The sequence below is a fragment of the Oncorhynchus masou genome, chromosome 2 (genome assembly GCF_036934945.1).
Source record: "Oncorhynchus masou masou isolate Uvic2021 chromosome 2, UVic_Omas_1.1, whole genome shotgun sequence".
Classification (NCBI taxonomy): Eukaryota; Metazoa; Chordata; class Actinopteri; order Salmoniformes; family Salmonidae; genus Oncorhynchus; species Oncorhynchus masou.
The window spans coordinates 5,039,926-5,059,925 of NC_088213.1; the positions used below are offsets into that span (position 1 = coordinate 5,039,926).

Here is a 20,000-nt window from a genome sequence, read left to right on the forward strand (position 1 = left end):
GAAACAACTCATACACGGTCTTTTCCAGAGATTAAACTCTTCTCGAACCAAACAGGATTTGTATCAAACGCAACACGTTTTAGGAGAGAGTGGAACATACTTCTCTACAGTCATAAATTAGTGAATGCTTTTCAGATCATTTCCTGTACAGAAGTAAGACACCGAGAGGTTTTGTTTCTTCTAAACACCCCTCTATATTCAACCCCTTATAAGATCGATCATACAGTGCCTTGCAAAAGTATTCTGAAAAAAATGTCAGTCTCTCGATGTGCAAAACTGATAGAGACATACCCCAAGCAACTTACAGCTGTCATCGCAGCAAAAGGTGGCGCTACAAAGTATTAACTTAAGGGGGCTGAATAATTTTGCACGCCCAATTTTTCAGGTTTTGATTTGTTAAAAAAGTTTGAAATATCCAATAAATGTCGTTCCACTTCATGATTGTGTCCCACTTGTTGTTGATTCTTCACAAAAAAATACAGTTTTATATCTTTATGTTTGAAGCCTGAAATGTGGCAAAAGGTCGCAAAGTTCAAGGGGGCCGAATACTTTCGCAAGGCACTGTAACCACAACCATGACCACAATATAACCACAACCATGACCACAATATAACCACAACCATGACCACAATATAACCACAACCATGACCACAATATAACCACAACCATGACCGCAATATAACCACAATATAACCACAACCATGACCACAATATAACCACAACCATGACCGCAATATAACCACAACCATGACCACAATATAACCACAACCATGACCACAATATAACCACAATATAACCACAACCATGACCGCAATATAACCACAACCCTGGCAAAACCTGGCAATGTGTGGCCGAATTAAGACAAACTTTCTAGCAGCTAACAATTTTCCAGGATCATTCCTGAGCTTTAGGTGATGAGTCTTGTATAGATTGTACCTACGGTGAGACTGTTCACCTGATATACATAACCCTCTATTATCTATCATAGAAAATCACCTCCCAGCTCTGGTTTACAGAGAGTCCTTGTATGAGGGCCGTTCATTCAACAGTCTCTCTCTCCCTGCCGAGTGAAACAGTGATCCCAGTCTGTCTCCTTTCTTCTCTGCCATCCATGTCTACTTCTAGCAGTTAGCAAGGGAAGAGGAGAGATAGGGATCTGTATAAAAGCACTATGAACGCTGGTGATTCAACATTTGGCAGTTGACGAGATCTCTACTTTTCGGACAGACGATAATCGCTTGGTGGCCTCCCGAACAAAAGGCGGCCATTAGTTATGACAGAAGGTGCTTACATTAAGTGGTAGCAGTTTGCTGGCAGGTTGGTACTGAATCGTGTTGGATGACGCTGTGTGTCTCTTTCAGTGTCTGCCAGCATGGAACATTCCAGTGTGTGTTCCGTCCGTGTCCATCCATGTGCACAGCCTACGGGGACCGCCACTACAGGACCTTTGATGGTCTACTGTTTGACTACGTGGGAGTGTGTAAAGTCTACCTAGTAAAGGTATGATATTTGACTACGTTAGAGTGTGTAGTCTACCTAGTAAAGGTATAATATTTGACTACGTTGGAGTGTGTAGTCTACCTAGTAAAGGTATGATATTTGACTACGTTGGAGTGTGTAGTCTACCTAGTAAAGGTATGATATTTGACTACGTTGGAGTGTGTAGGCTACCTAGTAAAGGTATGATATTTGACTACGTTAGAGTGTGTAGTCTACCTAGTAAAGGTATAATATTTGACTACGTTGGAGTGTGTAGTCTACCTAGTAAAGGTATGATATTTGACTACGTTGGAGTGTGTAGGCTACCTAGTAAAGGTATGATATTTGACTACGTTAGAGTGTGTAGTCTACCTAGTAAAGGTATGATATTTGACTACGTTAGAGTGTGTAGTCTACCTAGTAAAGGTATGATATTTGACTATGTTGGAGTGTGTAGTCTACCTAGTAAAGGTATGATATTTGACTACGTTAGAGTGTGTAAAGTCTACCTAGTAAAGGTATGATATTTGACAACGTTACAGTGTGTAGTCTACCTAGTAAAGGTATGATATTTGACTACGTTAGAGTGTGTAGTCTAGCTAGTAAAGGTATGATATTTGACTACGTTAGAGTGTGTAGTCTAGCTAGTAAAGGTATGATATTTGACTACGTTAGAGTGTGTAAATTCTAGCTAGTAAAGGTATGATGTTTGACTACGTTAGCGTGTGTAGTCTACCTAGTAAAGGTATGATATTTGACTACGTTGGAGTGTGTAGTCTACCTAGTAAAGGTATGATGTTTGACTACGTGGGAGTGTGTAGTCTACCTAGTAAAGGTATGATATTTGACTATGTTGGAGTGTGTATACCTAGTAAAGGTATGATATTTGACTACGTTACGTTGGAGTGTGTAGTCTAGCTAGTAAAGGTATGATGTTTGACTACGTTGGAGTGTGTAGTCTACCTAGTAAAGGTATGATGTTTGACTACGTTGGAGTGTGTAGGCTACCTAGTAAAGGTATGATATTTGACTACGTTAGATGTGTAGTCTACCTATAAAGGTATGATATTTGACTACGTTAGAGTGTTTAAATACCTAGTAAAAGGTATGATATTTGACTATGTTGGAGTGTGTAGTCTACCTAGTAAAGGTATGATATTTGACTACGTTAGAGTGTGTAGTCTAGCTAGTAAAGGTATGATATTTGACTACGTTAGAGTGTGTAGTCTAGCTAGTAAAGGTATGATATTTGACTAACATTAGAGTGTGTAAAGTCTAGCTAGTAAAGGTATGATGTTTGACTACGTTAGAGTGTGTAGTCTACCTAGTAAAGGTATGATATTTGACTACGTTGGAGTGTGTAGTCTACCTAGTAAAGGTATGATATTTGACTACGTTGGAGTGTGTAGGCTACCTAGTAAAGGTATGATATTTGACTACGTTAGAGTGTGTAGTCTACCTAGTAAAGGTATGATATTTGACTACGTTGCCCTGCTCCTGCTCTGCTCCTGCTCTGCTCCTGAGTGTGTAGTCTACCTAGTAAAGGTATGATATTTGACTATGTTGGAGTGTGTAGTCTACCTAGTAAAGGTATGATATTTGACTACGTTAGAGTGTGTAAAGTCTACCTAGTAAAGGTATGATATTTGACTACGTTACAGTGTGTAGTCTACCTAGTAAAGGTATGATATTTGACTACGTTAGAGTGTGTAGTCTAGCTAGTAAAGGTATGATATTTGACTACGTTAGAGTGTGTAGTCTAGCTAGTAAAGGTATGATATTTGACTACGTTTAGAGTGAAATTCTAGCTAGTAAAGGTATGATGTTTGACTACGTTAGCGTGTGTAGTCTACCTAGTAAAGGTATGATATTTGACTACGTTGGAGTGTGTAGTCTACCTAGTAAAGGTATGATGTTTGACTACGTGGGAGTGTGTAGTCTACCTAGTAAAGGTATGATATTTGACTATGTTGGAGTGTGTATACCTAGTAAAGGTATGATATTTGACTACGTTACGTTGGAGTGTGTAGTCTAGCTAGTAAAGGTATGATGTTTGACTACGTTGGAGTGTGTAGTCTACCTAGTAAAGGTATGATGTTTGACTACGTTGGAGTGTGTAGGCTACCTAGTAAAGGTATGATATTTGACTACGTTAGAGTGTGTAGTCTACCTAGTAAAGGTATGATATTTGACTACGTTAGAGTGTGTAGTCTACCTAGTAAAGGTATGATATTTGACTATGTTGGAGTGTGTAGTCTACCTAGTAAAGGTATGATATTTGACTACGTTAGAGTGTGTAGTCTAGCTAGTAAAGGTATGATATTTGACTACGTTAGAGTGTGTAGTCTAGCTAGTAAAGGTATGATATTTGACTACGTTAGAGTGTGTAAAGTCTAGCTAGTAAAGGTATGATGTTTGACTACGTTAGCGTGTGTAGTCTACCTAGTAAAGGTATGATATTTGACTACTTTAGAGTGTGTAAAGTCTACCTAGTAAAGGTATGATGTTTGACTACGTTAGAGTGTGTAGTCTACCTAGTAAAGGTATGATATTTGACTACGTTGGAGTGTGTAGTCTACCTAGTAAAGGTATGATGTTTGACTACGTGGGAGTGTGTAGTCTACCTAGTAAAGGTATGATATTTGACTATGTTGGAGTGTGTAGTCTACCTAGTAAAGGTATGATATTTGACTACGTTGGAGTGTGTAGTCTAGCTAGTAAAGGTATGATGTTTGACTACGTTGGAGTGTGTAGTCTACCTAGTAAAGGTATGATGTTTGACTACGTTGTAGTGTGTAAAGTCTACCTAGTAAAGGTACCAGAGCCACGTTTCCAGTAGTCAAGTTCGTGTATTTTTCCTCGTTATTTGATAATAAAATGGGATGACTAAATGTAATGCAAGAAATCTGTGAAAGTTAGATATCCGTATATGGATGAAGGGATTGATGAATAGACTGGCTTAGGGTTTAAATACTTAATATACAAGTTCACACATTTGGTAGTTTTCAGTAGCATAGTTCTGTCCTGGGTTAGCTTGCTCTTTTCATGTTGTTTTTCCCATCCCACCTTCAGAGCAGTGCTGATCTGATGATGAGTGTGATGGCTGAGAACGTGGACTGTTACGACATCAGGTCATCTGCAGGAAATCTCTACTCATCAACATTGGTAGATCTTTCATTGCGTTCGGTCACGACAGTGGCAAACCAGTAAGTGCATGCTCCTGCTTCTGCTTCTGCTCCTGCTCCTGCTCCTGCTCCTGCTCCTGCTCCTTCTCCTGCTCCTGCTTCTGCTCCTGCTTCTGCTCCTGCTCCTGCTCCTGCTCCTGCTCCTGCTCCTGCTCCTGCTCCTGCTCCTTCTCCTGCTCCTTCTCCTGCTTCTGCTCCTGCTCCTGCTCCTTCTCCTGCTCCTTCTCCTGCTCCTGCTCCTGCTCCTGCTCCTGCTCCTTCTCCTTCTCCTTCTCCTGCTCCTGCTCCTGCTCCTGCTCCTGCTCCTGCTCCTTCCCCTGCTCCTGCTCCTTGATTAGCAGGTCACCAAGCCCTTACACCATCAGGTCACTAACTCTTGCTCCTGCTCCTGCTCCTGCTCCTGCTCCTTCTCCTTCTCCTGCTCATGCTCATGCTCCTGCTCCTGCCCCTGCTCCTGCTCCTGCTCCTGCTCCTACTCCTGAACCTTACCAGGTAGCTTGCGGCTGGTGGTCCTACCAAGTCTGGCCACCGCTGGGATGCCTCCCAGTTTCCACTAGAGACTCGCTCGTTACTTGTTTGCTTACTTGCTTTCGATAGGGTTAATGTAACCTACAGTGTTCTCAAGCTTAGCCTTTTCTTAACAACACTGTCATCTCAGATTTTCAAAATATGCTTTTGAACCATAGAAATTGACTTATTTGTGTAAGAGTATGCAAAGCTAGCATAGCATTTTGTGTAGCATGTAGCACGCAACATTTTCACAATAATATAATAATAATATAATAATATATCCCATTTAGCAGACGCTTTTGTCCAAAGCGACTTACAAGTCGGCTGGGGCCACTACTTTTACATATGGGTGGCCCCAGCGGGAATCGAACCCACGACGCTTGGCGTTGCAAGCGCCATGCTCTACCGACTGAGCCACACAGGACCCCACACAAAAACCAGATAACCAAATAAATAAAATCATTTACCTTTGAAGAGCTTCTGATGTTTTCAATGAGGAGACTCTCAGTCACATACCAAATGCGCAGTGTTTCCTGAAAGCGTCTGTGTGTAGGAGAAATCGTTCCGTTTTCTACATTGCGTCTGGCTACCGAAACGAACCGAAACTGTGCAGTCACCTACAACGTCAAACTTTTTCCGGATTAACTACATAATATCGACCGAAACATGGCAAACGTTGTTTGGAATCAGTCCTCAAGGTGTTTTTTCACATATCTCTTCATTGACATGCAGTTCGTGGAAGCTTGCTTTACTCTCTGTATCGTATGGAAAAATACTGGCAGGTGACTTTTGCGCACCAATTTCGGCGCAGGACACCGGGCGGACACGTGGTAAATGTGGTCTCTTATGGTCAATCTTCCAATGATCTGCCTACAAATACGTCACAATGCTGCAGACACCTTGGGGAAACGACAGAAAGGGCAGACTTACTCCTCTCGCATTCACAGCCATATAAGGAGACCATGGAAAACAGAGCCTCAAAAATCCTTGTCATTTCCTGGATGCCATCTCATCTTGGTTTTGCCTGAAGCTCACGTTATAGGGCACGCACAGAGAAGATCTTTGTATTTCTGGACACGTCAGAGTGTTTTCTTTCGAACGGTAGCAATTATATGCATAGTCGAGCATCTTTTTTTGATAAAATATCTTGTTTAAAACGGGAACGTTTTTCATCCAAAAATGAAATAGCGCCCCCATAGATGTAAGAGGTTAACCCCTTAACCCCTTAACCCCTGACCCCTCAGACCCAGTGAATATCACATTACTATTGTCACACCTTACCAATTATAGCACAAATTTCACCTATTCAAGACTACCTTATTCATGATCCCTACCCTCTTCCCTGTCCTCCAGCTTGTCCTTTTCCCTGTCCTCCATCTTTACCTCTTCCCTGTTCTCTTCCCTGTCCTCCATCTTGTCCTCTTCCCTGTCCTCTGTCTTGTCCTCTTCCCTGTCCTCCTCCCTGTCCTCCTCCCTGTCCTCGTCCTTGACCTCTGCCTTGTCCTCTTTAACGTCATCTTCCCTGTCCTCTTCTCCCTCCTCTGACTTGTCCTCTTTCCTGTCATCTTCCCTGTCCTCTTCTCCCTCCTCTGACTTGTCCTCTTTCCTGTCATCTTCCCTGTCCTCTTCTCCCTCCTCTGACTTGTCCTCTTCCCTGTCCTCTTCCCTGTCCTCTGTCCTTAATGAACAATAAACCATAAAGAAATTAGGTTAAAAAAATCACAGGGGGGCACTACCTCCGACCCCCCTGGCTCATCTCAACCTGTTCATCAGTATTGATCTAATTCCTGTCCATTGTCCTGTTTCCTGTCCTCCACCCTGTGTAGAACCCATCCAGTGTGATCGACTGGAGGCAGGAGATGTTCATATGGAGCGCTGGGCTCTTCACCGTGGTCCACGTTCCCGAGGAGGACCTGACCGTGCTCTGGGATCGCAAGACCACGGTCCACATCCAGGCTGGACCACGCTGGCAGGTCAGGCACCATGGGTTGTTGGTGTTCCACATTCCTTACCCTAGAATACAATGGGGGCCCTGTCATTAAAAAGCAGCTGCTGTCTCCTATAGCAGTCTTTCTCAACCCAGTCCTCTGGATCCTACAATCCGTCACACCTTATTCAACAAATCAACTAATCACCAAGCCCTTGATTAGCACCATCAGGTCACTAACCCCGTGATTAGCACCATCAGGTCACCAAGCCTTTGATTAGCACCATCAGGTCACTAACCCCGTGATTAGCACCATCAGGTCACTAACCCCTTGATTATCACCATCAGGTCACTAACCCCGTGATTAGCACCATCAGGTCACTAACCCCTTGATTAGCACCATCAGGTCACCAACCCCTTGATTAGCACCATCAGGTCACTAACCCCGTGATTAGCACCATCAGGTCACTAACCCCGTGATTAGCACCATCAGTTCACCAACCCCTTGATTAGCACCATCAGGTCACCAAGCCCTTGATTAGCACCATCAGGTCACTAACCTCTTGATTAACACCATCAGGTCACTAACCTCTTGATTAACACCATCAGGTCACTAACCTCTTAACACCATCAGGTCACTAACCTCTTCATTAACACCATCAGGTCACTAACCTCTTGATTAACACCATCAGGTCACTAACCTCTTGATTAACACCATCAGGTCACTAACCTCTTGATTAACACCATCAGGTCACTAACCTCTTGATTAACACCATCAGGTCACTAACCTCTTGATTAACACCATCAGGTCACTAACCTCTTGATTAACACCATCAGGTCACTAACCTCTTGATTAACACCATCAGGTCACTAACCCCTTAATTAACACCATCAGGTCACTAACCTCTTCATTAACACCATCAGGTCACTAACCTCTTGATTAACACCATCAGGTCACTAACCCCTTGATTAACACCATCAGGTCACCAAGCCCTTGATTAGCATCATCAGGTCACCAACCCCTGGATTAGTCTTCCAGTATTCATGTGAGTGCTGTGTTCAGGGCAAGCTGAGCGGTCTGTGTGGGAACTTTGACCTGAGGACGGTCAATGAGATGAGGACACCAGAGAACATAGACTCTGCCACGCCTCAGGAGTTTGGCAACAGCTGGACGGCAGCTGAGGCAAGTTTCAGGCCCCACGGTCTATTCTCAGTGGATAGTGTGTGTGTATTAGTCTGTGTGTGTGTGTGTGTGTGTGTCAGGCGTGTGTTCATACATGATACAGGTGTCTATTGTCAGTCTTCTAACGTTAGATATGTGTGTGTCCAGTGTGTTAACAGCCCAGACATCAGACACCCCTGCAGTCTGAACCCCCTGAGGGAGCCGTTCTCCAAGAGGCAGTGTGGAGTCCTGCTCAGCGAGGTCTTCCTGGTCTGCCACCCGGTGGTGAGTATGGAGTATGACAGCCAGCAGCTCAACCAATGGAGGGAGGGCTGTGTTGCGAGTGTGTGAGAGTGGGTATGCATACGCATGTGGATATGTGTGTGTGTGTGTGTGTGTGTGTGTGTGCAGAAGAGCATGTGTGCGTCTATTCTGTGACATGCAGTTTCTCCCACTGCTGTTTCAGCTGTCTGTGTTGATGAGTACTGTGGGAGTGGTGTGTGAGGGGGGGGCGTGTTGGTTCTGGTTATTTGAGTCACCTCCCAGAGGCCGTTTGACTCACTGTAAAGCACAGACGTTAATCAGGATCTTACTGTCTTACTGCAGGCTGTCTCACAGATCTCTGTGTTGGTTGATGTTACTGTGGATGTTAGTATTACTGGGGCTTCTCTCAAGCCTGACATACACATTACATTACATAGCCCCCTACCCTCTGTCAGCTGGTCTGCTGCCCTATCTCTTCTCCTCATTACATAACCCCCTACCCTCTGTCAGCTGGTCTGCTGCCCTATCTCTTCTCCACGTTACATAACCCCTATCCTTCGTCAGCTGGTCTGCTGCCCTATCTCTTCTCCTCATTACATAACCCCTATCCTTCGTCAGCTGGTCTGATGCCCTATCTCTTCTCCACGTTACATAACCCCTATCCTTCGTCAGCTGGTTTGCTGCCCTATCTCTTCTCCTCATTACATCAGCCCCCTGTGTCTGTCAGCTGGTCTGCTGTCCTATCTCTTCTCCTCATTACATAGCCCCCTACCCTCTGTCAGCTGGTCTGCTGTCCTATCTCTTCTCCTCATTACATAGCCCCCTACCCTCTGTCAGCTGGTCTGCTGTCCTATCTCTTCTCCTCATTACATAGCCCCCTACCCTCTGTCAGCTGGTCTGCTGTCCTATCTCTTCTCCTCATTACATAGCCCCCTACCCTCTGTCAGCTGGTCTGCTGTCCTATCTCTTCTCCACGTTACATAGCCCCCTACCCTCTGTCAGCTGGTCTGCTGTCCTATCTCTTCTCCTCATTACATAGCCCCCTACCCTCTGTCAGCTGGTCTGCTGTCCTATCTCTTCTCCTCATTCCATAACCCCTATCCTCTACATAACCCCTACCCTCTGTCAGCTGGTCTGCTGTCCTATCTCTTCTCCTCATTACATAACCCCTATCCTCTACATAGCCCCCTACCCTCTGTCAGCTGGTCTGCTGCCCTATCTCTTCTCCTCATTACATAACCCCTATCCTCTACATAGCCCCCTACCCTCTGTCAGCTGGTCTGCTGTCCTATCTCTTCTCCTCATTACATCAGCCCCCTGTGTCTGTCAGCTGGTCTGCTGTCCTATCTCTTCTCCTCATTACATAACCCCTACCCTCTGTCAGCTGGTCTGCTGCCCTATCTCTTCTCCTCATTACATAACCCCTATCCTCTACATAGCCCCCTACCCTCTGTCAGCTGGTCTGCTGTCCTATCTCTTCTCCTCATTACATAACCCCTATCCTCTACATAGCCCCCTACCCTCTGTCAGCTGGTCTGCTGTCCTATCTCTTCTCCACATTACATAACCCCTATCCTCTACATCAGCCCCCTGTCTGTCAGCTGGTCTGCTGTCCTATCTCTTCTCCACGTTACATAACCCCTATCCTTCGTCAGCTGGTCTGCTGTCCTATCTCTTCTCCAGGCGTTACATAACCCTATCCTTTGTCAGCTGGTCTGCTGTCCTATCTCTTCTCTACATTACATAGCCCCCTACCCTCTGTCAGCTGGTCTGCTGTCCTATCTCTTCTCCTCAGTACATAACCCCTATCCTTCATCAGCTGGTCTGCTGTCCTATCTCTTCTCCACGTTACATAACCCCTATCCTCTACATAGCCCCCTACCCTCTGTCAGCTGGTCTGCTGTCCTATCTCTTCTCCACGTTACATAACCCCTATCCTTCGTCAGCTGGTCTGCTGTCCTATCTCTTCTCCACGTTACATAACCCCTATCCTTTGTCAGCTGGTCTGCTGTCCTATCTCTTCTCTACATTACATAGCCCCCTACCCTCTGTCAGCTGGTCTGCTGTCCTATCTCTTCTCCACATTACATAACCCCTATCCTCTACATAACCCCTACCCTCTGTCAGCTGGTCTACTGCCCTATCTCTTCTCATTTACATTTACATTACATTTAAGTCATTTGGCAGACGCTCTTATCCAGGCGACTGTTGTATCAGGCTGTGTGAATTCACCTTATGACATCCAGTGGAACAGCCACTTTACAATAGTGCATCTAAATCATTTAAGGGGGGGTGAGATCAGGCATTACTTTATCCTATCCTTCTCCACATTACATAACCCCTATCCATTGTCTGCTGGTCTGCTGTCCTATCTCTTCTCCACATTACATAACCCCTATCCTCTACATAACCCCTATCCTCTACATAACCCCTATCCTCTATCAGCTGGTCTGCTGTCCTATCTCTTCTCCACATATTTACCTTCTTACTAAAGTTGTGTGTTATATCAGGCTGTGTGTTGTATCAGGCTGTGTGTTGTATCAGGCTGTGTGTTGTATCAGGCTGTGTGTTACATCAGGCTGTGTGTTGTATCAGGCTGTGTGTTGTATCAGGCTGTGTGTTGTATCAGGCTGTGTGTTGTATCAGGCTGTGTGTTGTATCAGGCTGTGTGTTGTATCAGGCTGTGTGTTACATCAGGCTGTGTGTTGTATCAGGCTGTGTGTTGTATCAGGCTGTGTGTTGTATCAGGCTGTGTGTTGTATCAGGCTGTGTGTTACATCAGGCTGTGTGTTGTATCAGGCTGTGTGTTACATCAGGCTGTGTGTTGTATCAGGCTGTGTGTTGTATCAGGCTGTGTGTTGTATCAGGCTGTGTGTTGTATCAGGCTGTGTGTTGTATCAGGCTGTGTGTTGTATTAGGCTGTGTGTTGTATTAGGCTGTGTGTTGTATCAGGCTGTGTGTTGTATTAGGCTGTGTGTTACATCAGGCTGTGTGTTGTATCAGGCTGTGTGTTGTATCAGGCTGTGTGTTGTATCAGGCTGTGTGTTGTATCAGGCTGTATCAGGCTGTGTGTTGTATCAGGCTGTGTGTTGTATCAGGCTGTGTGTTACATCAGGCTGTGTGTTGTATCATGCTGTGTGTTACATCAGGCTGTGTGTTGTATCAGGCTGTGTGTTGTATCAGGCTGTGTGTTACATCAGGCTGTGTGTTGTATCATGCTGTGTGTTGTATCAGGCTGTGTGTTGTATCAGGCTGTGTGTTGTATCAGGCTGTGTGTTGTATCAGGCTGTGTGTTGTATCAGGCTGTGTGTTGTATCAGGCTGTGTGTTGTATCAGGCTGTGTGTTGTATCAGGCTGTGTGTTGTATCAGGCTGTGTGTTGTATCAGGCTGTGTGTTGTATCAGGCTGTGTGTTGTATCAGGCTGTGTGTTGTATCAGGCTGTGTGTTGTATCAGGCTGTATCAGGCTGTGTGTTGTACCAGGCTGTGTGTTGTATCAGGCTGTTACTACCATATCCCTATGCTAGTGGACAACAGTCTTAAGGGTCTGAAAGGTTCCTTCCTGTCTCCTCCTGTCCAGGTGGACGTGACATGGTTCTATATGAACTGTCTGGCAGATACGTGCGGCTGTAGTCGCGGTGGGGACTGTGAGTGTTTCTGTACCAGCGTGGCAGCCTACGCCCACCGATGCTGTCACCAGGGTGTCACCGTGGACTGGCGATCTCCGTCGATCTGCCGTAAGTCTGCGGCTGTGAGCGGGCAATGAGTGGCCAACGGGCAGGCACCGGGTACACTACCCATTCAATGGGTGGTATGGGAGTGTGTGGGACCAGCTGAAATGGCACTCTGTGTTCAGACAAATGCCCCTGAACAGGCAGTTAACCCCACTGTTCCCAGGCCGTCGTTAAAAATAAGAATTTGTTCTGAACTGACTTGCCTGGTTAAATAAAGGTAAATAAAATATGTAATTAACTACAGTTTATAATTTCATTCCACTAACGACTCTTTCTGTTTGTCTTTTCAGCCTACGATTGTGAATACTACAACAAAGGTACATACAGCATCTTATCTCAAACTCTTCCTATTTGTCAAAAAAAAAATCTAATTTCTCCAAGAATCAAATCAATGACTGAACCTCGGAAGTTTATTGTGCATTGTCTTTAAGAATTTGCTCCAAACATTTCATCATGATCAATGTGTAAAGGCACTTCATTGTTAAACCACATGGGGGCAGAGTGTCTGCACAGTCCTGGGGCCCCATTGTCGATGTCAGCCATACAGCGAAGGATTCCTCCTAACAGTGATCCTCTCCTCTGTCTTGTAGTTCTGGGTAAAGGCCCCTACAGGCTGGTGACCTACAGGGAGAGGGACACGGTGCTGGCAGCCAACAGGTCCAGTGGGGCAGTGTTCCCTAAGGAAGGAGACCATGCTGCGGCTGGCTTCCTGTCCCTCTTCATGATGACCCCTGGGCTCAGCAGAGCGCGTCCGCATGGTGAGCAGCGCAGAGGAAACAGAGTCACTGCCAGGCCTCGCCACACCAGTCTAATGCAATGGCCATTTCCATGGCCATTTCCATGTCCGTCCTCGTCACACCAGTCTAATGCAATGGCCATTTCCATGTCCGTCCTGTCGTCACACCAGTCTAATGCAATGGCCATTTCCATGTCCGTCCTCGTCACACCAGTCTAATGCAATGGCCATTTCCCGTCCCCGTGTCCGTCCTCGTCACACCAGTCTAATGCAATGGCCATTTCCTTGTCCGTCCTCGTCACACCAGTCTAATGCAATGGCCATTTCCATGTCCGTCCTCGTCACACCAGTCAAATGCAATGGCCATTTCCTTGTCCGTCCTCGTCACACCAGTCTAATGCAATGACCATTTCCTTGTCCGTCCTCGTCACACCAGTCTAATGCAATGGCCATTTCCTTGTCCGTCCTCGTCACACCAGTCTAATGCAATGGCCATTTCCTTGTCCGTCCTCGTCACACCAGTCTAATGCAATGGCCATTTCCATGTCCGTCCTCGTCACACCAGTCTAATGCAATGGCCATTTCCATGTCCGTCCTCATTTTACTTCCTCCTCCATAAATAACACTCTGCATTCCTAGGCTTCCTCCTACCCCAACGTCCAGTCATTAAAAAGTATTTCAGTCCCTGTCCTCTTGTCTAATGAAGTCTTCCAGTCCCTATCCCTATCCAGTTCCTATCCAGTCCCTGTCCAGTCCCTGTCCTCTGGTCTAATTAAGTCTTCCAGTCCCTATCCAGTCCCTATCCAGTCCCTGTCCAGTCCCTGTCCTCTGGTCTAATGAAGTCTTCCAGTCCCTATCCCTATCCAGTCCCTATCCAGTCCCTATCCAGTCCCTATCATCTTGTCTTATTAAGTCTTCCAGTCCCTATCCTCTCGTCTAATTAAGTCTTCCAGTCCCTATCCCATCCCTATCCAGTCCCTATCCTCTGGTATAATTAAGTCTTCCAGTCCCTATCCACTGTTCTAATGAAGTCTTCCAGTCCCTATCCACTGGTCAAGTGAAGTCTTCCAGTCCCTATCCTCTGGTCTAAGGAAGTCTTCCAGTCCCTATCCAGTCCATATCCTCTGGTCTAATGAAGTCTTCCAGTCCCTGTCCACTGGTCTAATGAAGTCTTCCAGTCCCTATCCACTGGTCTAATGAAGTCTTCCAGTCCCTATCCCTATCCAGTCCCTATCCAGTCCCTATCCAGTCCCTATCATCTTGTCTAATTAAGTCTTCCAGTCCCTATCCTCTCATCTAATTAAGTCTTCCAGTTCCTTTCCCATCCCTATCCAGTCCCTATCCTCTGGTCTATAATGAAGTCTTCCAGTCCCTATCCAGTCCCTATCCTCTGGTATAATGAAGTCTTCCAGTCCCTATCCAGTCCCTATCCACTGTTCTAATGAAGTCTTCCAGTCCCTGTCCTCTGGTCTAATGAAGTCTTCCAGTCCCTATCCACTGGTCTAATGAAGTCTTCCAGTCCCTATCCCTGTCCAGTCCCTAACCAGTCCCTATCATCTCGTCTAATTAAGTTTCCAGTCCCTTTTCCCGTCCCTATCCAGTCCCTATCCACTGGTATAATTAAGTCTTCCAGTCCCTATCCAGTCCCTATCCACTGGTCTAATTAAGTCTTCCAGTCCCTATCCAGTCCCTATCCACTGTTCTAATTAAGTCTTCCAGTCCCTGTCCACTGGTCTAATGAAGTCTTCCAGTCCCTATCCACTGTTCTAATGAAGTTGTCCAGTCCCTATCCCTATCCAGTCCCTATCCAGTCCTTATCCAGTCCCTATCATCTTGTCTAATTAAGTCTTCCAGTCCCTATCCTCTAATTAAGTCATCTAATTAAGTCTTCCAGTTCCTCTGGTCCCATCCCTATCCAGTCCCTATCCTCTGGTATAATGAAGTCTTCCAGTCCCTATCCAGTCCCTATCCTCTGGTATAATGAAGTCTTCCAGTCCCTATCCAGTCCCTATCCTCTGGTATACTTAAGTCTTCCAGTCCCTATCCCATCCCTATCCAGTCCCTATCCTCTGGTATAATGAAGTCTTCCAGTCCCTATCCCATCCCTATCCAGTCCCTATCCTCTGGTATAATGAAGTCTTCCAGTCCCTATCCAGTCCCTATCCTCTGGTATAATGAAGTCTTCCAGTCCCTATCCACTGGTCTAATGAAGTCTTCCAGTCCCTATCCAGTCCCTATCCTCTGGTCTAATACAGTCCTTATCCAGTCCCTATCCACTGGTCTAATGATGTCTTCCAGTCCCTATCCACTGTCCCTGGACTGTGTTTGGTCTAGTGAGCCTCTTTTCCCAGTGAAAACACTGATTGTAGAGATGCCCTATCCACTGTCAAGTTGACTCTGGGAGGAAGACAGTCCCTACCTCTGGTCTAATGATTCAGTCTTCCCAAATCCAAATACAGCAACCTGAGTCTCAGTCACCAATCAGGCTGTACTAATGGCTTCCAGTCAGGCTGTCCAGTGATGGCTAGTCAGGCTATAGTGATGGCTAGTCAGGCTGTCCAGTGATGGCTAGTCAGGCTGTAGTGATGGCTTGTTAGGCTGATGGCTAGTTAGGCTGATTCCCTTCAGTCCCTATCCTCTGGTATCCAGATAGTCAGGCTGTAGGGATGGCTAGTCAGGCTGTAGTGATGGCTTGTTAGGCTGATGGCTAGTTAGGCTGATGGATAGTCAGGCTGTCCACTGATGGCTAGTCCCTAGGCTGTAGTGATGGCTTGTCAGGCTGTAGTGATGGCTAGTCAGGCTATACTGATGGCTAGTCAGGCTGTAGTGATGGCTAGTCAGGCTGTAGTTATGGCTAGTCAGGCTGTAGTTATGGCTAGTCAGGCTGTAGTTATGGCTAGTCAGGCTGTAGTTATGGCTCGTCAGGCTGTAGTTATGGCTAGTCAGGCTGTAGTGATGGCTAGTCAGGCTGTAGTTATGGCTAGTCAGGCTGTAGTGATGGCTAGTCAGGCTGTAGTGATGGCTAGTCAGGCTGTACTGATGGCTAGTCAGGCTGTAGTGATGGCTCGTCAGGCTGTAGTGATGGCTTGTCAGGCTGTAGTGATGGCTAGTCAGGCTGTAGTTATGGCTAGTCAAGCTGTACTGATGGCTAGTCAGGCTGTAGTGATGGCTAGTCAGGCTGTACTGATGGCTAGTCATGCTGTAGTGATGGCTAGTCAGGCTGTACTGCTGCCTAGTCAGGCTGTAGTTATGGCTAGTCAGGCTGTACTGATGGCTAGTCAGGCTGTACTGCTGCCTAGTCAGGCTGTAGTTATGGCTAGTCAAGCTGTAGTTATGGCTAGTCAGGCTGTAGTGATGGCTAGTCAGGCTGTAGTTATGACTAGTCAGGCTGTAGTGATGGCTAGTCAGGCTGTAGTTATGGCTCGTCAGGCTGTAGTGATGGCTAGTCAGGCTGTAGTGATGGCTAGTCAGGCTGTAGTTATGGCTAGTCAGGCTGTACTGATGGCTAGTCAGGCTGTAGTGATGGCTCGTCAGGCTGTACTGATGGCTAGTCAGGCTGTAGTGATGGCTTGTCAGGCTGTAGTGATGGCTAGTCAGGCTGTAGTTATGGCTAGTCAGGCTGTAGTGATGGCTAGTCAGGCTGTAGTGATGGCTAGTCAGGCTGTAGTTATGGCTAGTCAGGCTATAGTGATGGCTAGTCAGGCTGTAGTGATGGCTCGTCAGGCTGTAGTGATGGCTAGTCAGGCTGTAGTGATGGCTAGTCATGCTGTAGTGATGGCTAGTCAGGCTGTACTGCTGCCTAGTCAGGCTGAAGTTATGGCTAGTCAGGCTGTACTGATGGCTAGTCAGGCTGTAGTGATGGCTAGTCAGGCTGTAGTGATGGCTAGTCAGGCTGTAGTGATGGCTAGTCAGGCTGTAGTTATGGCTAGTCAGGCTGTAGTGATGGCTAGTCAGGCTGTAGTTATGGCTAGTCAGGCTGTACTGATGGCTAGTCAGGCTGTAGTGATGGCTAGTCAGGCTGTAGTTATGGCTCGTCAGGCTGTAGTGATGGCTAGTCAGGCTGTAGTGATGGCTAGTCAGGCTGTAGTGATGGCTAGTCAGGCTGTACTGATGGCTAGTCAGGCTGTAGTGATGGCTAGTCAGGCTGTAGTGATGGCTAGTCAGGCTGTAGTTATGGCTCGTCAGGCTGTAGTGATGGCTAGTCAGGCTGTAGTGATGGCTAGTCAGGCTGTAGTTATGGCTAGTCAGGCTGTAGTGATGGCTAGTCAGGCTGTAGTGATGGCTAGTCAGGCTGTAGTTATGGCTCGTCAGGCTGTAGTTATGGCTCGTCAGGCTGTAGTTATGGCTAGTCAGGCTATAGTGATGGCTAGTCAGGCTGTAGTTATGGCTAGTCAGGCTGTAGTTATGGCTAGTCAGGCTGCCAGGAGGAGTTATCAGCTTGACTGCAGCTAGAAGTATTAGCTAGCCTAGACTGTTTTAGCTAGCCTAGACTGTTTTAGCTAGGCTAGACTGTTTTAGCTAGGCTAGACTGTTTTATCTAGCCTAGTGTTCGACATTTATCTGAGCACTAAGGTGCTAGCCTGACCTGGGTCACATACGGTACCCAGGCGTAAAGAGCTCAGATAGTTTTTTTAAAAACCTTTATTTAACCAGAAAAGACCCTTGATGTTGAGGTTCCTATATTGGTGATCAACTTTTCCTCTAGACACGTCCCTGGTGTCGTTCGAGGCGTCCGATCGGCCCAACTACTTCCTGGCTGTGGACAGCAGCGGCCATCTTACACTGACCAAGTGGGAGGAGAGTGAAGCATTCTGGGCTGCGGCTACCTTCACGCTGCACCGTGACACCTGGATCCAGGGTTATGATTCTCTGGAGGCTTTGGCCAGACCGGGATTCTTCCTCCACTACATGCTGTCCTGGATTCACCTCATGAAGTACAAACACACCGACGGATTCCGCAAGGCCACGCTCTTCAAACTGACAGGTACGTGGGATGGACTGGAGGTCTGGGAAGGTTGACGTGGGAAGGGAAAGGAAGAGCTATGTAAATGAACAGTTAAAGGTTGTCTTGTCGAATGAGATTCCATTTATGCCATCTATTTTGATATTATATATATTTTTCAAATGAAAACTGCCACTTGTGACCATTTAATGGTCTTCTTATGGTCTTCTAGCTTTTGGTTGAACTCCTCGAGCTTTTGCCATGTTATGCTTGTCCCCTCCGATGCAACCCAATACTTACTGTATGTATCAGAGATGGTTGACAGCTGAGGTTTAGAGACAAAGACTTTGTAGTTTAGGCTACTAACCCCCTGGTCTAACCTCCTGCTGCAGCCCCTCCACCCTGCCAACCCCCACAACCCCTAACCATGGCCCCACCAGCGTGCGTACTCGGTTTGTAAAAACAACCATTTAGCCCGTTAATGGTCTCTTTGTGAGGGCAGCCATGTTTTGCACTGTAATGACAAGCCCTCTGCAGCTGTCTCCCGGCACACTCCCACCTCGCAGCAGAACGACAGATTTTGTCAGTGGCGAGTGGCGAGTGGCTGATGTGTGCCTTTAATCACAGACACGTTGAGATATGGAGGGATGGAAGGGTGGCGTGCTAGGTCAGCGTCAGACCAGGCCCCCCCAGACCAGGCCCCCCCAGATCAGGGTCCCACCAGGCTCACGGCTGTTCCAAAACAAAAACCGACCAGCCCTTCCAGTATACGGCTTCCAGAGAAGGAGCTTTGCCCTGACTAATGCCCAGGGTCGGAGTCTTTGACTGGGGGGAAGAGAGAACAGAGAGGGGGTGGTCAGACACTAGGCAGGGGTGGTTTTTATTTGATCCAAGAAACAACTTCACCATTTGGAGAGTATTTCTGTTCACAATCTAGTAAAGTGATTTGTGAATCATAGTTCAGGTACAAATGTATGTTAGAGTTAGTGAGGTCTAGAGAGTTCTGCTCTCTTTCTGTCTCCACGGTTTGCTGCTCCCGATGCAGGCTGGGTAATTACTGGGGCTAAAAATATGTCAGCCATTTGTTTTAGGAGCATAGCAGAGTCCACACAGGCTGGCAGAAACAGATTGGGTTACTCTCTGACAGCAGTGGATGCCGGACATAGTTGACCAGGAGAGATCCAGAGAGGTTAGGCAGAGTCCAGACGATAGTCGACCAGGAGACCAGGAGAGGTCCAGAGAGGTTAGGCAGAGTCCAGACGATAGTCGACCAGGAGAGGTCCAGAGAGGATAGGCAGAGTCCAGACGATAGTCGACCAGGAGACCAGGAGATGTCCAGAGAGGTTAGGCAGAGTCCAGACGATAGTTGACCAGGAGAGGTTGAGAGAGGTTAGGCAGAGTCCAGACGATAGTCGACCAGGAGAGGTCTAGAGAGGTTAGGCAGAGTCCAGACGATAGTCGACCAGGAGACCAGGAGAGGTCCAGAGAGGTTAGGCAGAGTCCAGACAATAGTTGACCAGGAGAGGTCGAGAGAGGTTAGGCAGAGTCCAGACGATAGTCGACCAGGAGACCAGGAGAGGTCCAGAGAGGTTAGGCAGAGTCCAGACAATAGTTGACCAGGAGAGGTCGAGAGAGGTTAGGCAGAGTCCAGACGATAGTCGACCAGGAGAGGTCCAGAGAGGTTAGGCAGAGTCCAGACGATTGTTGACCAGGAGAGGTCTAGAGAGGTTAGGCAGAGTCCAGATGATAGTCGACCAGGAGAGGTCTAGAGAGGTTAGGCAGAGTCCAGACGATAGTCGACCAGGAGAGATCCAGAGAGGTTTGGCAGAGTCCAGACGATAGTCGACCAGGAGAGGTCCAGAGAGGTTAGGCAGAGTCCAGACGATAGTCGACCAGGAGAGGTCTAGAGAGGTTAGGCAGAGTCCAGACGATAGTCGACCAGGAGACCAGGAGAGATCCAGAGAGGTTAAGCAGAGTCCAGAAGATAGTCGATCAGGAGACCAGGAGAGGTCTAGAGAGGTTAGGCAGAGTCCAGACGATAGTCGACCAGGAGACCAGGAGA

The 20,000-nt window shown here is 46.9% G+C and overlaps 1 protein-coding gene across 1 annotated transcript in view; it reads left to right on the plus strand.

The window, feature by feature from the left end:
• The window catches only part of otog (otogelin), a 160,282-nt gene that overhangs the window by 99,563 nt on the left and 40,719 nt on the right, over positions 1-20,000 (plus strand). Inside the window, 10 exon segments of the mRNA XM_064983780.1 lie at positions 1,362-1,500; positions 4,552-4,603; positions 4,606-4,685; positions 7,001-7,147; positions 8,165-8,284; positions 8,432-8,548; positions 12,107-12,263; positions 12,551-12,577; positions 12,851-13,018; positions 17,702-17,980. Coding sequence (XP_064839852.1) covers positions 1,362-1,500; positions 4,552-4,603; positions 4,606-4,685; positions 7,001-7,147; positions 8,165-8,284; positions 8,432-8,548; positions 12,107-12,263; positions 12,551-12,577; positions 12,851-13,018; positions 17,702-17,980 — 1,286 coding nt within the window.